Below are 15,503 nucleotides of genomic sequence, written 5' to 3'. Positions count from 1 at the left end.
CAAGGGCAGGTCTAACTAATGACAAATGGAATTAACTGATCATCTGTTGCAAATTATGACTCATTGTGTTTGGAATTGAACTTGAAGTCTCAAACAATTGGATATTTTCTACATTTCTGGCCCCCTACATTCAAACCCACCAGTGAGGGAAGTGTAAAACCCAGCCTATGATTACTAATCCATTTGAAAAGTCCACGGCAGACCATACCACAGGGGTCAGTGTCGGTTCTCTTGCTGTTTGTCGTATATATTAATGATTTGGACTTAAACGTGGGTGTCATGATTGGGAACTTTGCAGATGACACAAAAATTGGCCATGTAGTTGATAGTAAAAAGGATAGCTGTTATCTCCAAAATAATATCAATGGTTTGGTTGAGTTGGAGGAGAAGTGGCAGATGGAATTCAATCCAGAGAAGTGTGAGGTAATGCATTTGGGAAGGGCAAACAACATTAGGGAGTACACAATAAATGGGAGATGTAGAGGAAGTGTAAGACCTTGGTGTGCATGTCCACAGGTCCCTGAAGGTGGCAGGACAGGTGAATAAGGTGGTAAAGAAGGCATATGGAATGCTTTTCTTTATTGGACGAGGTATAGAATACAAAAGCATGGATGTGATGATGGAACTGTATGAAATGCTGGTTAGTCCACAGCTGGAATTTTGCGTACAGTTCTGGTCGCCACATTACAGGAAGGACATAATTGCTCTGGAAAGAGTACAGAGGAGATTTACAAGAATGTTGCCAGGACTTGAAAATTGCAGCTATGAGGAAAGATTGGATAGGCTGGGGTGGTTTTCCTTGGAACTGAGGAGGCCGAGGGGTGACCTGATTGAGGTGTACAAAATTATGAGAGGCCTAGGTGGAGTAGACTGGGATAACCTGCTTCCCCTAGCAGGGAGGTCAATTACCAGGGGGCACAGGTTTAAAGTGATTAGTAGAGGATTAGAGGGGACATGAGGAAAACCTTCTTCACCCAGAGGGTGGTGGGTATTTGGAATTCACTGCCTGATTTGGTGGTGGAGACAGAAACCCTCAATTAATTTAAAAGGCACCTGGATCTGCACCTAAAGTGCTGTAACCTGCAAGACTACGGACCAGGTGCTGGAAGGGGTGATTAAAATAGGCAGCTAGTTATTTGTTTTGTTTTATTCTTTTTCGGCTGGTGCAGACACAATGGGCTGAATGGCCTCTTTCTATGCTGTAGCTTTCTATGGTTCGATGTACCATTCTCTGTTAGAGACAGCCAAGTTGTTATATAGTTTGAGGGGCACCATTCAGCACCAAGCATGGGTCAAGACAAGGAGGCAGCTCTCCATGAACTACCACAGCCAGTATGGGAATTGAACACACACCACTGTCATCATTCTGCACCATATCTAGCCACCCCTACAATACATTTGAAAAGAGGTTCTTCTACCAAAAATGTTTGAGCACCCACTGACCTGGTGGATAGGCCAGCAGGGAAAGGGTTATCAAAGATTCAGAATCTCATCATATCATTATGTAGTGTGAATATTGTAGAGAACTATAGTCATGGTATAAAATGCATCTAGAATTCCCAAGTAATTCATTTGCACAACAAAGTTATTGTGAACACATCAAGGCTGCAGAGCTCTGACAGTATGGGTACTCTACAGCTCCTGTCAGCACTAAGGAATTAACCCCCAACCTCCAAAAACTTACCTTGACTCATGTTTGCCATGATTAATTAGTTTATTGCTATACAATATTACTCAAGGTATCTATTATACTGTACATATTTCACATCTAACTCTAGCCATTCACCATGTCATTTTATTCATGTTTTGTTCATATGATTGCCCCTTGTTATGACCTGATAGTGTCACCCAGTGATACTACAGTTTATACCCACATTACTTGGGTTTGAACTCCAGTTATGCCTTTGTATTTTGTTAATCTTTGTAAGGTGTTTCAGTGGAGAACATTTCCTACAACCAACGGGGGGAAAAAAAAATCAAAAATGAATCTGTAATTTATAGGAGCAAAGTGTAAGCAGTAATATGTGTATTATTACTAGTTTGGGCAGCTGTCTCTAACAGTTACAACAAAACTTAATTCTGTTTCATTATTAATTACCTTGGGTACTGTGCCTCTGTTTCTGTTTTGCACGAGTGAGTTTTTGGTACCTGTAGGCTAAAATATCAATTAGTTAAATACAAACAATGATTGCAGTAAATATATTATCTGAATAAATAATATATGGATAGATTTTATTAAAACACATGAATGACATTTTTCTTAGGTGTTCAGGTTGGATTTTTAAATTGTATTTCCAAAGAGGGCTGCTTCCTCTTAGTATAGTGTGGTTACTGCAGCAGGATGTGTAGCTGCTTCAAATTGGTATTTCTTTCATTCTCAGTACCTGCACAATCACTAAGGCTGTCGCTGAAGAAATGGCTACTTCTAGTCAAGATATTACAGAAGAGCTACAAGGTAATGGTTTTGATTCTTGTTAATCCTAAAAGAAGACTAAATTTTTGGTTGTACCCTCTTTAGATTCCTATGCAGTCGTACATTTCAGTTTTATTGGCGCAGAATGTCACTTTTGAAAACACAAAGCAAGCAGAGGCTGAGCATGTGGCTTAAGATTCGGTCTATATCGTGCACAAGTAACACCTGCAAAGTTTCTGGGCCAAGCAGATCCATCTAAAGATCTAAACAAAGTAACATGCTGTGTGTTTAACAAACTACTTATTCGGCTTTGTTTCAGCTGGGACACAGCCATACTGTTCTGTAATAAAGATATGAGAATATTGTTGAAGGCTAGGCAAATAAGTTCAATGAGAAGTTCACTTGGTGAGCAGGAATGTTGACGTGAAATTTTGTCAGCATTTTGAGGATACAATCAGCTTGAAGGTTACATTGTTTAATTAACTGTTAATGGCCATGTTATCCAGAATGTGGGATTGCTTGCCCCTTTTGCTGTGCGGATGATACCTGTCAAGTTGAAGCTGTAGTATGGGCCCTGGAAAACCGTGCTGGAGATATACATGATGAATGCAATGTAAAAGAATTTTAAAGGAAAATGGGTACAATTTAAACATGGTTTAATTTCTGAGTCACTAGTATCTTTTGGGAAGACTAAAGAATAATTTTTAAATCGTGAACTATATTTAATGTTACTAATTACCCTCAGAATTTATATATTCTTTTTAATAGCAATGGTTATGAAACCACATTTTAATATGTTGGCCTGGAAATCTGCCTGTGCAGCACTTGTCTTTTGGGCACTAACACAGTCTCAATTCAACAGGCTGGAAACACATGCACTATTCCAGCTGGAATTGTCCATTATCCTGCATCTGTTTTGATTCTTTTATCCTGTGCCAGCCCTTTACCTCGCTTTTATTCCAACCAGGCCACCAAGTTCCAGGATAGCTATTGGGCAACAAGGACTATCTGTCTGGACACTGTAGGCCTGCTTCACAGCTGTTCCTGAAATGAGAATCATGATGCAACAAGAACCATCATCCAGCAAACATTTGGCAAGCTCAAGCAATGCTTCTGTTGCCTGGACAGTTCTGGAGAAGCTTTGGTGCACACCCCTGAGCAGGTATTCAGATTTGTGGCTCTCTGTCCCATGACCCACAACTCCTTCATCATGACAGATGAGCCTTTACCACTGGGCAGCAGCAAGTAAAGGAGGAGACGACATTATGCCTCGCTTACTATGCTGAATTCATTGAGGAACACTTCACCGAAATACACCAATAGTTCTACAATCCTTATCACTGTCCTTACAATCCGATTGCTTTCCTTTAGTTCAGATTTATGGATCTTGCCCTCACTTCACTACAAAGATAAGCAGCAAATCCAGATCAGAAACCAAATTTACCAATCAACTCAATTACATCTCTACTAGATTACATAAATAATTAAGAATCATCCTTGAGTCTGCCATTATTTAATGCCTGTTTTTCCATATCCTCAAACTTCTCCAAGATGTTTCCCTAGTGGCTGCAGCTTGGGGAGGTGGAAGGCTGCTGAGCTTCCAATGAGGACCCAGGATGGCCATGAAGGACAACCTTGAGCAGTTCTCGGTCTAGTGGGCTCAGCTGAAGATTACAGCATCTCAACGTGGGCCAAAGTAGCCTGGCCTTACTGCCTGTGTGGCACTAACTGCTTGGGCTCGGCAAGCATCTGGCAGGGGAGGATATCCTCCAGATTGTATGTCTTTCCCATGGAGTCAAGTGTCATCTCCTGGAACAGTGCCTGAGCACTCCTATGGCTCTGCCCAAGAACAAGGTGCAGGCTGCTATGGGGCTTTAAAGGCCCCTGTCAATGTTGGCCTGCAGAACCAAGATGTCAACCATCTCAAATTATATGGCAACTGTACAAACTGACATTGCAGCTGTCTCTGTTTCCATGGCAGTGGCTTGTATCATGGAATCTGTCAGAGCCCAGGATAAGTCCCTTCAATGATGGGTGTCACTGTGTTAATGGAGCTGACCACTTGGTTCATGTTTGCATTAGAATGTCTCTATGCTCAGCGAAAAGCCATGAGACAAGTTAGACCTGGAATCCTCCATGCTCCATGAAATTGTGTGCAAGTTCACCAATAGGCTGCCCAGTACACCTAGCATTACCTGGCAGATCCCTGTCAAATGTTTTTGGTATCCAGCCCCTTGAAATAAGCATCTGGGTCCTCTGAAGCAGAACTAACATGAGTACCTGTGGCATTTTATTCCCTCCCTGAGCTCCTGTGGACTTATGCATGCTGGCTCACCACATATAGGCGCCTCCTCTAATCTAACCTCCAAAATTCACAATGCCAGTGCTTGTGAGATTCAGATCAAGTGATTAGTGCATCTCGCTGAAGGTTCACCTGCTCTTCCTCCACTGGCACAGGGGTTTCTACATTCTCAGAACCTGAAATGAAAGAGATGAGGGTTAGCTGGGGTAATGAAGGAGAGCAGAGAGAGAGAAGTGGGTAGTGTAAGCTTCTGCAGCTTGTCATGTAGAGTGTGATAAAAGCCAGGTGGGGCAAAAGGATAATCTATGGAGAAACCCTATGCAATGTCTCCTCCAGCATTGCCAGTTGCCACTACCTTGATCCTGCCCCTCCCCTTGATGGCAAGCATGCTTCCTTTGAAGGGGAAGAGGATATGCAGGCAGCCTTTTACTCCTCTGGAGTCTGTCTGCTGCCTGGAGTTCTCCTACAAGAAAGAAGGGAATGTGTTACTGACAGTCTTGTGGAGCGTTTTGAGAATACACCTGTCAAACTGTAATAACTGATAGTCTGTGTGTAAGTATGAGTTCTGGGTAAGTGAGGGTTGTAATAGTGGCGAATGTGTGCATTTGACAAAAAGGTGATGTGGTTTGCTTTTGTGATTATAGGGAGTCTTGAGTGCAGTGAGCCTGTGATTAATGTAAGTGGTGCTGATGTGAGCAGAGAGCAAAAGAGTTGCAATTCCTACCTTAACAACTCCAGTGAGATCACTGAATTTCATGCAGCATTGTAGCCTTACTCTGCAATCTCTTTCCACTGATTACAATTGCTTAAAATTCCCGCTATATCACATTGAGCTCCTTGGAAATGACTACTGCTTTCTCAAGGTGAGACACCAATCTCTAAAAGTTGTGACACGGGTTATCAAGGCTATATAAAAAAAAGCAAATCAAGCTTTAGGCTTATTCCTAGAGGGATGGAATTGAAAAGTAGGGAAGTCTTTAAAATTATGAAAGGTTTTGATAGTGAATACAGGACAATATTTTCACTTGTGAGGAAGAGCATAAACAGAGGTTATTAATATAAGATAGTCATTGCTGAAAAAAGAGACATGTTGAAGCTTTTCATCTTGCATTCTTCAGGACACTTCGCAAGAATACCAATATAGAGGGAAGACAACATCCCCTTATATTGGTGTTCTTACGAAGTGTTCTGAAGAGTACAAGACAAAAAGCTTTGGCACGTCTCTTTTTTTCAGCAATACTCAAGTTCTGTACTACCAAGAGACCATAAGATAGTCACCAAGAAAACCAAATAGGGAATTCAGAAGAAACTTCAACCAAAGAGTGGTAAGAATGTGGAACTCACTACGTCAGGGAGTGGTTGAAGTGAATAGTATAGATGTATTTAGGGGAAAGTAAGACGAGCATATGTGGGAGAAGGAAATAGAGGGCTACAATGGTAGATTTTGACGAGGAAAGGTGGGAGGAGGTTCTCGTGGAACATAAACGCCAGCATAGACTGGTTGGGTCGAATGGCCTGTTTCTGTGACATACATCCTATGTAATCCTGTGAAATAATCTATGTCTGTTTCACCATGTAGCACAGACATAGTTTCCTTTATTCATAATTTGATATTGTAGATCCAGCTGTATTAATAATTGTAACAAACTGCATTTGGCAGCATTCAACATAAATCAGGATTGCCTTGTAGAACTCTCTAAGCAAGTATGTAGACTTGTGACTTCCAGTTGGCTACCTTATATATAATAAGAAATGCAGTGATACCAACATATGACAATGATATGTATTGCATAATGGTATGGAGTGACAGAGCATAGATTTGCAATTTGTGAAGAGCAGTGCAGAATCAAGGTGAGGTACATCTCCAGCATGCCAGGCAGCCAGCTCTGAGAGACTAGGCAGGGAAGTGTCATATAGGATGCACGGGCATGAGATGGTGAAAGAAGCTCCCTAAAAGCTAATAGAAAAATTAACAAAATATTTAACGATTAATAACCCTAAATATTTATCTTGCCTCATTAAAGCACACAACTTAAACAAAATTACCAGCTTCATGCAAAGTCAGATTTTTTTTTAAATCACCGCAGATACACGGAATAGATTTTATCCAAAGGTGCTGTTGGAACCATAGCATGGTTACAACATAGATAAGGCCATTTGGCTCATTATGTCACTGTCAGCTCTCTGCATAAGTAAGTCAGCTAGTTCCATTCCTCAGCCTTTTCCCTGTAACCCTGCAATTCTCTGACACTACCCTTAATATCTAAGGAGGATTGGAAGATTATGGCCAGAATCTTCGCAATTTCCACCCTCCCTTCCCTCAGCAGCTGATTGCTTCTTATTATACAGCTCTCTCATACCAATCCTGCTAAGTTTTACTGGTAGATTTGGGACTGGGTGAGGCTTCCATGATTTTGAGTTAAATCGTTGTCTGATTCTGGATGATGTCAATGGAGTGTGACTATTGTATTTTAATGAGGCCCACGCGGCCTGTAACTACTGGGCAGTCCGTGTTAAAATTGGCCTTAAAAGAAAACGTTAGTCTTTAAGGATGAAATTGCTAAAATATCAGAGGTGCATGTAGTACCAAAAACACTGCTTAGACCAAATAATTGTCAAATTGAATCTTTAGCTGAACGACATTTATATCTACAATGCACAGAACTTACTGTACTCTCCAATATTTTGTTTCAGTAAATGCTAAGCTAGTACATTAAAACCAAATTTGAAATTATGGCAGCAGGAAGTGGATGGTTTACAGCAATACACGTGCCAAATTTGACAATACAGACTGAGTAACACAACCCACTAGGCTGCATCTGGCAACTTCCCTGTAGGAAGACAGCACAGTATGTCACTACTTTAAAATAGAAATAGAAAAGACCTTTGTGCAGTCAACTCATACATGTTTTATACTTACTGAGCACTAGGCAGGAATGAGAATCTAAATGACTTTTGTTGATCACTGTAACCCATGAGCCTTGAAGCTAAATTAGAGCACCTTTCCCACCAGCCTGGCAAGATCTGGCAATCGCAGAGACCAGTAATCAGATCTGGGACTTGCTTCATCTGTATGGCTCAATGACTCACTACCTGGCCCTGCTGAAACAACTATATGTATTACCTTTGCAAAAATCCAACATTGCTAATCAATAACGAACCAGAATTTCAGGCCTCCTTCCCTGGCATTGATTGCTCTGAGGCTGTTCCATTCATTTCATCAGGGTCCACAACTTTGGACATTAACCTGGAACTGTCTGCCCCAGACAACTCACAATTAGCAGATCATACAGAGTACCCAGCCACCAGCATGTTGTGCATTTAATTTCCTGTCTGGAGCTCCTCTGATCCTAATTTAGCCATCAAAATGAGTCTGCTCCTGCTGCACAGGAAGAATAGAAAATATACTTCACCTGAGGCAACTATTGCACTACTCCCAGGCTTCTGACTGGCTAAGCAGCAGAAACTTATTTGGGTTAATGCTCTTATACCTTTGGAGGTTGAAAGGAAATTTTACGGAGCTTTTATCTCAAAGGTTTAGCTTATAGTTAATAGCCTCTTTCAAAGATTAAATGGCTTGGTAAGTCTCAATGTTCTATCAACAAAATCATAGCAGTAAACCATTTCTGACAGTGTTAAATAATGTGAATCAGACAAGTTTGGCCTTAGACTGGATTACACAATGTACAGCACAGAAACATGCCAACTGGTTCACGCCTGTGTTTATGCTCCACAAGAGTTGGAGCGAATCATACATGGCCTGTGAAAAGAGTACATTTGATGGCTGAATGATCACTTCTCATTCCATTTTATCTTACACTGCTATATCTTGTCACAAAATTATGTATATAAAATGCAATGTTAGACATTGTTTTTTCTGAACAGTTTTATTAATCTTCTCATACTTTTGGGAAATCTAATCTAACATCAGCACTTCAAAGAGTTTTGTTTGTTTACAGAACATGTAACTAGAATTCTGCAACCAAAGAAAATAGAGTTTATGAAGAAAGTGAGATTAACAACGAAGTGTAAATCCGAAGAGAAAATATTGGTATGTTCAACAATGTTTGAGTTGTTCTGACAACTGATGCATAACACTTATAGTGGGACAATGACATTTAAACCAGCTTTAGTTTTCTAGTGACATTAGGAAACCTGTAACTCCACAACATTGAATAGGAATGTCCCAGCTTTGAATCTTGTCTTGTACTCCATTAACTAATCTCCAGACTAACAAGGTGGTTGGGGGGTGTGCTGCAGGTGGCTTCATTGTCACATGGATATAGAGAGAAAAAATAAGAGTATGGTTCAGCTTCAATGCTCTTCAAAGTTGAATAACTTTCCACTTTCTAGCTTCAATCATGGAGGCAGCCATTTTGGCGGGCTATTCATCGACGTACAATCATTCCTTCAGCGAAAGATTCAAGAAAATTGTGAGGGAGAAAGATTTCTGCTAACATAGTAGGGAGTTGACATTTATTCTGACTGTTATTTAATTATAATACAATATCCCATATTAATGTAGTGCACCTTAGACTGGTGGACTGAGCACTGACACTGAACTAATACTCAATTGATCTTACCTTTGATGCCCAGTTCTATCCAATTGATTGTTGTCCACAATGCCCAGGTATGGTGAGGATTCTTGGCAATAGGACACAAACTTCACCTTGGATTTAATGTCAATGTCCTTTGTTGGATTTCTATCATTTGTAGAGTACAAGATGATACTCCTCATCTCCACTAAATTTAGAATACAAAAGCCTAAAGGCAACCATCCGGAGGGAAAAAAGCTAGAGGGAAATATCATTTAAAGACTTAGTAATTTTTAAAAAGTTATAAACTGCAACTTGAATGGTAATCCACTATGGAGCCTAAAGATATTTATTTTACTTGCAAGTATTTAATTGTATTTACCATTTTAGAATTTAGATGAAACTTCCTTCAAAAAGCAAATGCAGGCTCTGCTGATAGCAATGAGAGTTTCACCATTGAGTAACTGAACCATTGGGACCAGGGAGGTCACAGGTTCATCCCTAGTCTGTACTGAGTTAACTGATCTCAGTCAGGACTGCAATACAGACATTACAATTGACGTCAATACCCTAGGCTAGGGAGGGTTGGGGATACACCTGATTACTGATCAAAACTTTGTTTTGCTGGAAGTTTGCACAGATGGACAAGACTGAACTGTGCTTTGGTGGCTGTCTGACAAGACTCGCTGTCAAATCTCACGCATGACTATTTGACACATGGCCAAGAGGAGAGAAGCGATGGCATAGTGGTATTGTTGCTAGGCTAGTAAACTAGAGGCCCTGGGTAATGCCCTAGTGACCTGGGTTTGAATCCCGCCACAGTGGAATCCAATAAAAATCTGGAGTTAAAAGTCCAACGATGACCATTGCCGATTGTTGTAAAAACCCATCTGGTTCACGAATGCCCTTACTTGGCCTGGCCTACATGTGACTCCACAGCAATGTGGTTGACTCTTAAATGCCCTCTGAAATGGCCTAGCTAGCCACTCAGCCGATTAAACCACTGCGAAGTCTCAAAAAAAGAATGAAGCTGGATGGACCACTCGACATCGACCTAGGCACCGGAAGCGACAATTGCAAACTCGGCATTCTCCTTATTAACATATGGGGGCGAGTGCCAAAACTGGGAGAGCTATCTCACAGACTAGTCAAGCAACAGCCTGACATAGTCATCCTCATGGAATCATATCTTACAGATAAAGTCCCAGGCATCACCATCACCATTCCATCCCTGAGTATGTCCTGCCCCACCGGCAGGTCAGACCCAGCACAGGTGGCAGCACAGTGGTATACAGTTGGAAGAGAGTTGCTCTGGGAGACCTCAATATTGACTCTGGACCCCATGAAGTCTCATGGCATCAGGTCAAACATGGGCAAGGAAACCACCTGCTGATTACCACATACTGCCCTCCCTCAGCTGATGAATTGGTGCTCCTCCATGTTGAATACCACTTGTAGGAAACATTAAGGGTGGCAAGGGCACAGAAGGTACTCTGGGTGGGGGACTTCAATGTCCATCACCAAGAGTGGCTCGGTAGCACCGAACTGGCCAAGTCCTAAAGGACATAGCTGGTAGACTGGGTCTGCGGCAGGTGGTGAGGGAACCAAAAAGACGGAAAAACATACTTGACCTTATCCTTACCAATCTGCCTGTCACAGATGCATCTGTCCATGACAGTATCAGTAGGAGTGACCACCGCACAGTCATTGTGGAGATGAAGTCCCGTCTTCACATTGAGGATACCCTCCATCGTGCTGTGTGGCACTACCACTATGCTACATGGGATAGATTTCGAACAGACCTAGCAGCTCAAGACTTGGGCATCCATGAGACACTGTGGGCCATTAGCAGCAGCAGAATTGTACTCGAACACAACCTGCAACCTCATGGTCTGACATATCTCCCACTCTACCATTACCACCAAGCCAAGGGATCAACCCTGGTTCAATGAAGAGTGCAGGGGGGCATGCCAGGAGCAGCACCAGGCATACCTAAATATGAGGTGTCATCTTGGTGAAGTTATAACACAGGACTTCTTGCGTGCCAAACAGCATAAGCAGCAAGTGATAAACAGAGTTAAGCGATCCCACAACCAACGGATCAGATCTAAGCTCTGCAGTCCTGCCACATCCAGTCGTGAATGGTGGTGGACAATTAAACAACTCACTGGAGGAGGAGGCTCCACAAATATCCCATCCTCAATGATAGGAGAGACCAGCACATCAGTGCAAAAGATAAGGCTGAAGCATTTGCTACAATCTTCAGCCAGAAGTGCCGAGTGGATGACCCACCTCGGCCTCCTCCGGAGGTCCCCAGCATCACAGATGCCAATCTTCAGTCAATTCAATTCATTGCACGTGATATCAAGAAATGGCTGACGGCTTTGGATAGTGCAGAGGCTATGGGCCCTGCCAATGTTCCAGCAATAGTACTAAAGACTTGTGCTCCAGAACTTGCCGCACCCCTAACCAAGCTGTCCCAGTACAGCTACAACAGTGATATCAATCCGGCTATGTGGAAAATTGCCCAGGTATGTCCTGTGCACAAAAAGCAGGACAAATCCAACCTGACCAAATACCACCCCATCAGTCTACTCTCGATCATTAGTAATGGAAGGGGTCATCAACAGTGCTATCAAGTGGTACTTGCTTAGCAATAACATGCTCACTGACACCCAGTTTGGGTTCCGCCAGGGCCACTCGGCTCCTGACCTCATTACAGCCTTGGTGCAAACATTGGCATAAGAGCTGAACTCCCGAGGTGAGAGTGACTGCCCTTGACATCAAGGCAGCATTTGACTGAGTGTGGTATCAAGCAGCCCTAGCAAAACTGAAGTCGATGGGAATCAAGGGGAAAACTCTCCGCTGGTTGGAGTCATACCTAGCACAAAGGTAAATGGTTGTGGTTGTTGGAAGTCAGTCATCTCAGCTCCAGGACAATACTGCAGGAGTTCCTCAGGGTAATGTCCTCAGCCCAACCATCTTCAGCTGCTTCATCAATGACCTTCCTTCCATCATAAGGTCAGAAGTGGGGATGTTTGCTGATGATTGCACCAAGTTCGGCACCATTCACGACTTTTCAGATACTGAAACAGCCCATGTCCAAATGCAGCAAGAACTGGACAATATCCAGACTTGGGCTGCCAAGTGGCAAGTAACATTCACACGTCAAGTGCCCAGCAATAACCATCTTCAACAAGAGAGAATCTAACCATTGCCCCTTGACGTTCAATGGCATTACCATCACTGAATCCCCCACTATCAACATCCTGGGGGTTACCATTGGCCAGAAACTGAACTGGACTAGCCATATAAATACTGTGGCTACAAGAGCAGGTCAGAGGTAGGAATCCTGTGATGAGTAACTCACCACCTGACTCCCCAAAGCCTGTCCACCATCTACAAGGCACAAGTCAGGAGTGTGATGGTATACTCTCCACTTGCCTGGATGAGTGCAGCTCCCATAACACTCAAGAAGCCTGACACTATCCAGAACAAAACAGCCCGCTTGATTGGCACCACATCCACAAACATTCACTCCCTTCACTACCGACGCACAGTAGCAGTAGTGTACCCCATCTACAAGATGCACCGCAGGAATTCACCAAGGTTCCTTAGACAGTACCTCCCAAACCCACGACCATTACCATCTAGAAGGACAAGGGCAACAGATAGATGGGAACACCTCCACCTGGAGGTTCCTTTCCAAGTCACTCACCATCCTGACTTGGAAATATTTCGCCGTTCCTTCACTGTTGCTGGGTCAAAATCCTGGAACTCCCTTCCTAACAGCACTGTGGGTGTACCTACACCACATGGACTGCAGTGGTTCAAGAAGGCAGCTCACCGCCACCTTCTCAAGGGCAACTGGGGATGGGCAATAAATGCAGGCCCAGCCAACGAAGCCCGCATTCCGTAAATGAATTTTAAAAAAACATGGCCAAGATACTAGAAAATGGCTGCTGTCCAAGAACTGGCCCCAAGCAAGTACTCCCTAATATCTTCCGAGAATAGAGGAGGGAATAAATTTGCAAGGGGAAATCAGTGAGTGTAATTATTGTCCTTCATTTTCCTTCTTAAAACAAAAAGTCATGCATGCAACTGAAATAAGATTTAAGGACTATGAACTCATATTGTGTTCCTCCGTGAGCTGTACTGAATTGCACACTGTGCTGACATATGTGACTTAGGTTTGTCTGCAGGAGCTAAGAGATTTGATGAAGTAAATAATATATGTACTGAGGTTTAACTGTTTCATGGTGGCTGATGCCTGTAATCTTTATTTGTAAAGTTCTGGTTTTAACCACTCTGAACATGTGGCTGAGGCAAGGTGGTAATGTGCACTCAGTTCTCCTGAGCCACAGCAGATGATATGGAGATGCACAGTGCAAAAGGAAAGCTTTAAAGATTAGCATAATCAAAAGATATTTCAGCAGCACAACCAAATGGTGTACAAAATGGGAGGGCACTGCTAAGTACACAACACAACATGATGAGGTTCCAATCTCAGTTGGTGGAAGCTGGCAAGTGGAAGGCTGGAAACAAATACAGATAATGTTCTTACACAAAAAAGCAATAGAATCACCACTATTTACTCTCCCACCACTTCTTGCTGGGAACTTACACAGACTGTCTTCGCCAGAAACCTAGAATTGTGTCCCCTCTTTGCCCCTTAGATTAGGGAACGGTAGAAGAGGGAAGTTCTTTTTTAAAGAAAATTATTTCAAGTCCTTTCAATTTAAGGTACTTATTTCATCCTCTTCCCCCTCTCTTGAACTTTGTAATAATATTTCATAACTTCTATCTGCGAGAGGTTCAAACTTGTCAGTGTCATAAAGCAGCCAGAAGGAAATCAATTTTAAACTAAAATTTACGCTATTATTTCAAGTATTATGAAATTCTGATTCGTCATGTTGGAATGGAAACATCCTGACAGCATAATGGGTGGGTCTGCCAACACCCTTCCTGTTTAATATGGTTTGGCCTCCTCTAAGGGTCTGAATATCAATCCTCAACCTCCAGTGCGATTATTATTGACTGAAATCTGAATATTTGATTACATTGAATCTGGAGATCTTTATCTGTGACACTAGTATACGCAGACATAGTATACGCTTGCAAATGCATACATTTTTTGTGTGGGAAGTCATACAAACATACGAATTAGGAGCAAGAGTAGGTCACTCAGCCCTTCAAGACTGATCTTCCATTCAATATGACCATGGCTGTTCTGATTATAACCTCAACTCCACATTCCCACCTATCCCAGATAACCTTTCACCCCCCTTGCTTATCAAAAATCCATCCACCTCTGCCTTAAAAATATTCAAAGACTCTGCTTCCACCGCCTTTTGAGGAGTTCCAAAAACACAACCCCCTGAGAGAAAAAAATTTCTCCTCATCCCTGTCCTAAATGGATGACCCCTTTTTAAACAGTGGCCCCTAGTACTGGATTCTCCCACAAGAGAAAACATCCTTGCCCCATCGACCCTGTCAAGACCTCTCAGGAACTTATGTTTCGATCAAGTCGCCTCTTACTCTTCTAAACTTCAGCCGATACAAGCCTAGCCTGTCCAACCTTTCCTCATAAGACAACCTTCCCAATCCAGGTATTAGTTTAGTAAATCTTCTCTTATCAACTTACAACGCATTTACATCCTTCCTTAAATAAGGAATCCAATACTGTACACTATTCCAGATGTTGTATCACCAATGCTCTGTATAACTGAAGCATAACCTCCCTACTTTCATATTCAATTCCCCTCACAATAAATGATTAACTATTAGCTTTCCTAATTACTTGCTGTACCTGCCATCTAGCCTTTTGCGATTCATGCACTAGAACATCTAGATCCCTCTGCAACTCAGAGCTCTGCAATCTCTCACCATTTAGATAATATGCTTTTTAAAAAATTTTCCTGCCAAAATGGACAATTTCACACTTTCTCACATTACACTCCATTTACCAGGTCTTTGCCCACACACTTAACCTTTTTATATCTCTTTATAGCCTCCTTATGTCCTATTCACATCTTGCTATCCTAACTATCATTGCATCATCAGCAAATTTAGCAACCATACCATCAGTGCCTTCATCCATGTCATTCAAATAAATTGTAAAAAGTTGAGGCCCCAGCATTGATCCCTGTGGCACACCACTCGTTACATCTTGCCAACCAGAAAAAGACCCATTTATGCCTACTCTCTGTTTCTTGTTAGCCAGCCAATCTTCTATCCATACCAGTATGTTACC

At 42.3% G+C, this 15,503-nt stretch overlaps 1 protein-coding gene across 2 annotated transcripts in view; it reads left to right on the top strand.

Annotated features, from left to right (window-relative positions):
* The first annotated feature begins 2,362 nt into the window (after positions 1-2,362).
* carmil2 (capping protein regulator and myosin 1 linker 2) overlaps positions 2,363-15,503 on the top strand; it is a 198,951-nt gene continuing 185,810 nt past the window's right edge. For both annotated transcript variants that reach the window (XM_078544182.1, XM_078544181.1), the window contains exons 1-2: positions 2,363-2,455; positions 8,675-8,766. In XM_078544182.1, coding sequence (XP_078400308.1) covers positions 2,416-2,455; positions 8,675-8,766 — 132 coding nt within the window. In that variant the 5' untranslated portion in view covers positions 2,363-2,415. The remainder of the gene's footprint in view (positions 2,456-8,674; positions 8,767-15,503) is intronic.

This window comes from Cetorhinus maximus, chromosome 6 (assembly GCF_964194155.1).
Source record: "Cetorhinus maximus chromosome 6, sCetMax3.hap1.1, whole genome shotgun sequence".
In the NCBI taxonomy this organism is placed as follows: domain Eukaryota; kingdom Metazoa; phylum Chordata; class Chondrichthyes; order Lamniformes; family Cetorhinidae; genus Cetorhinus; species Cetorhinus maximus.
This window is presented reverse-complemented; position numbering and strand designations above follow the sequence as displayed.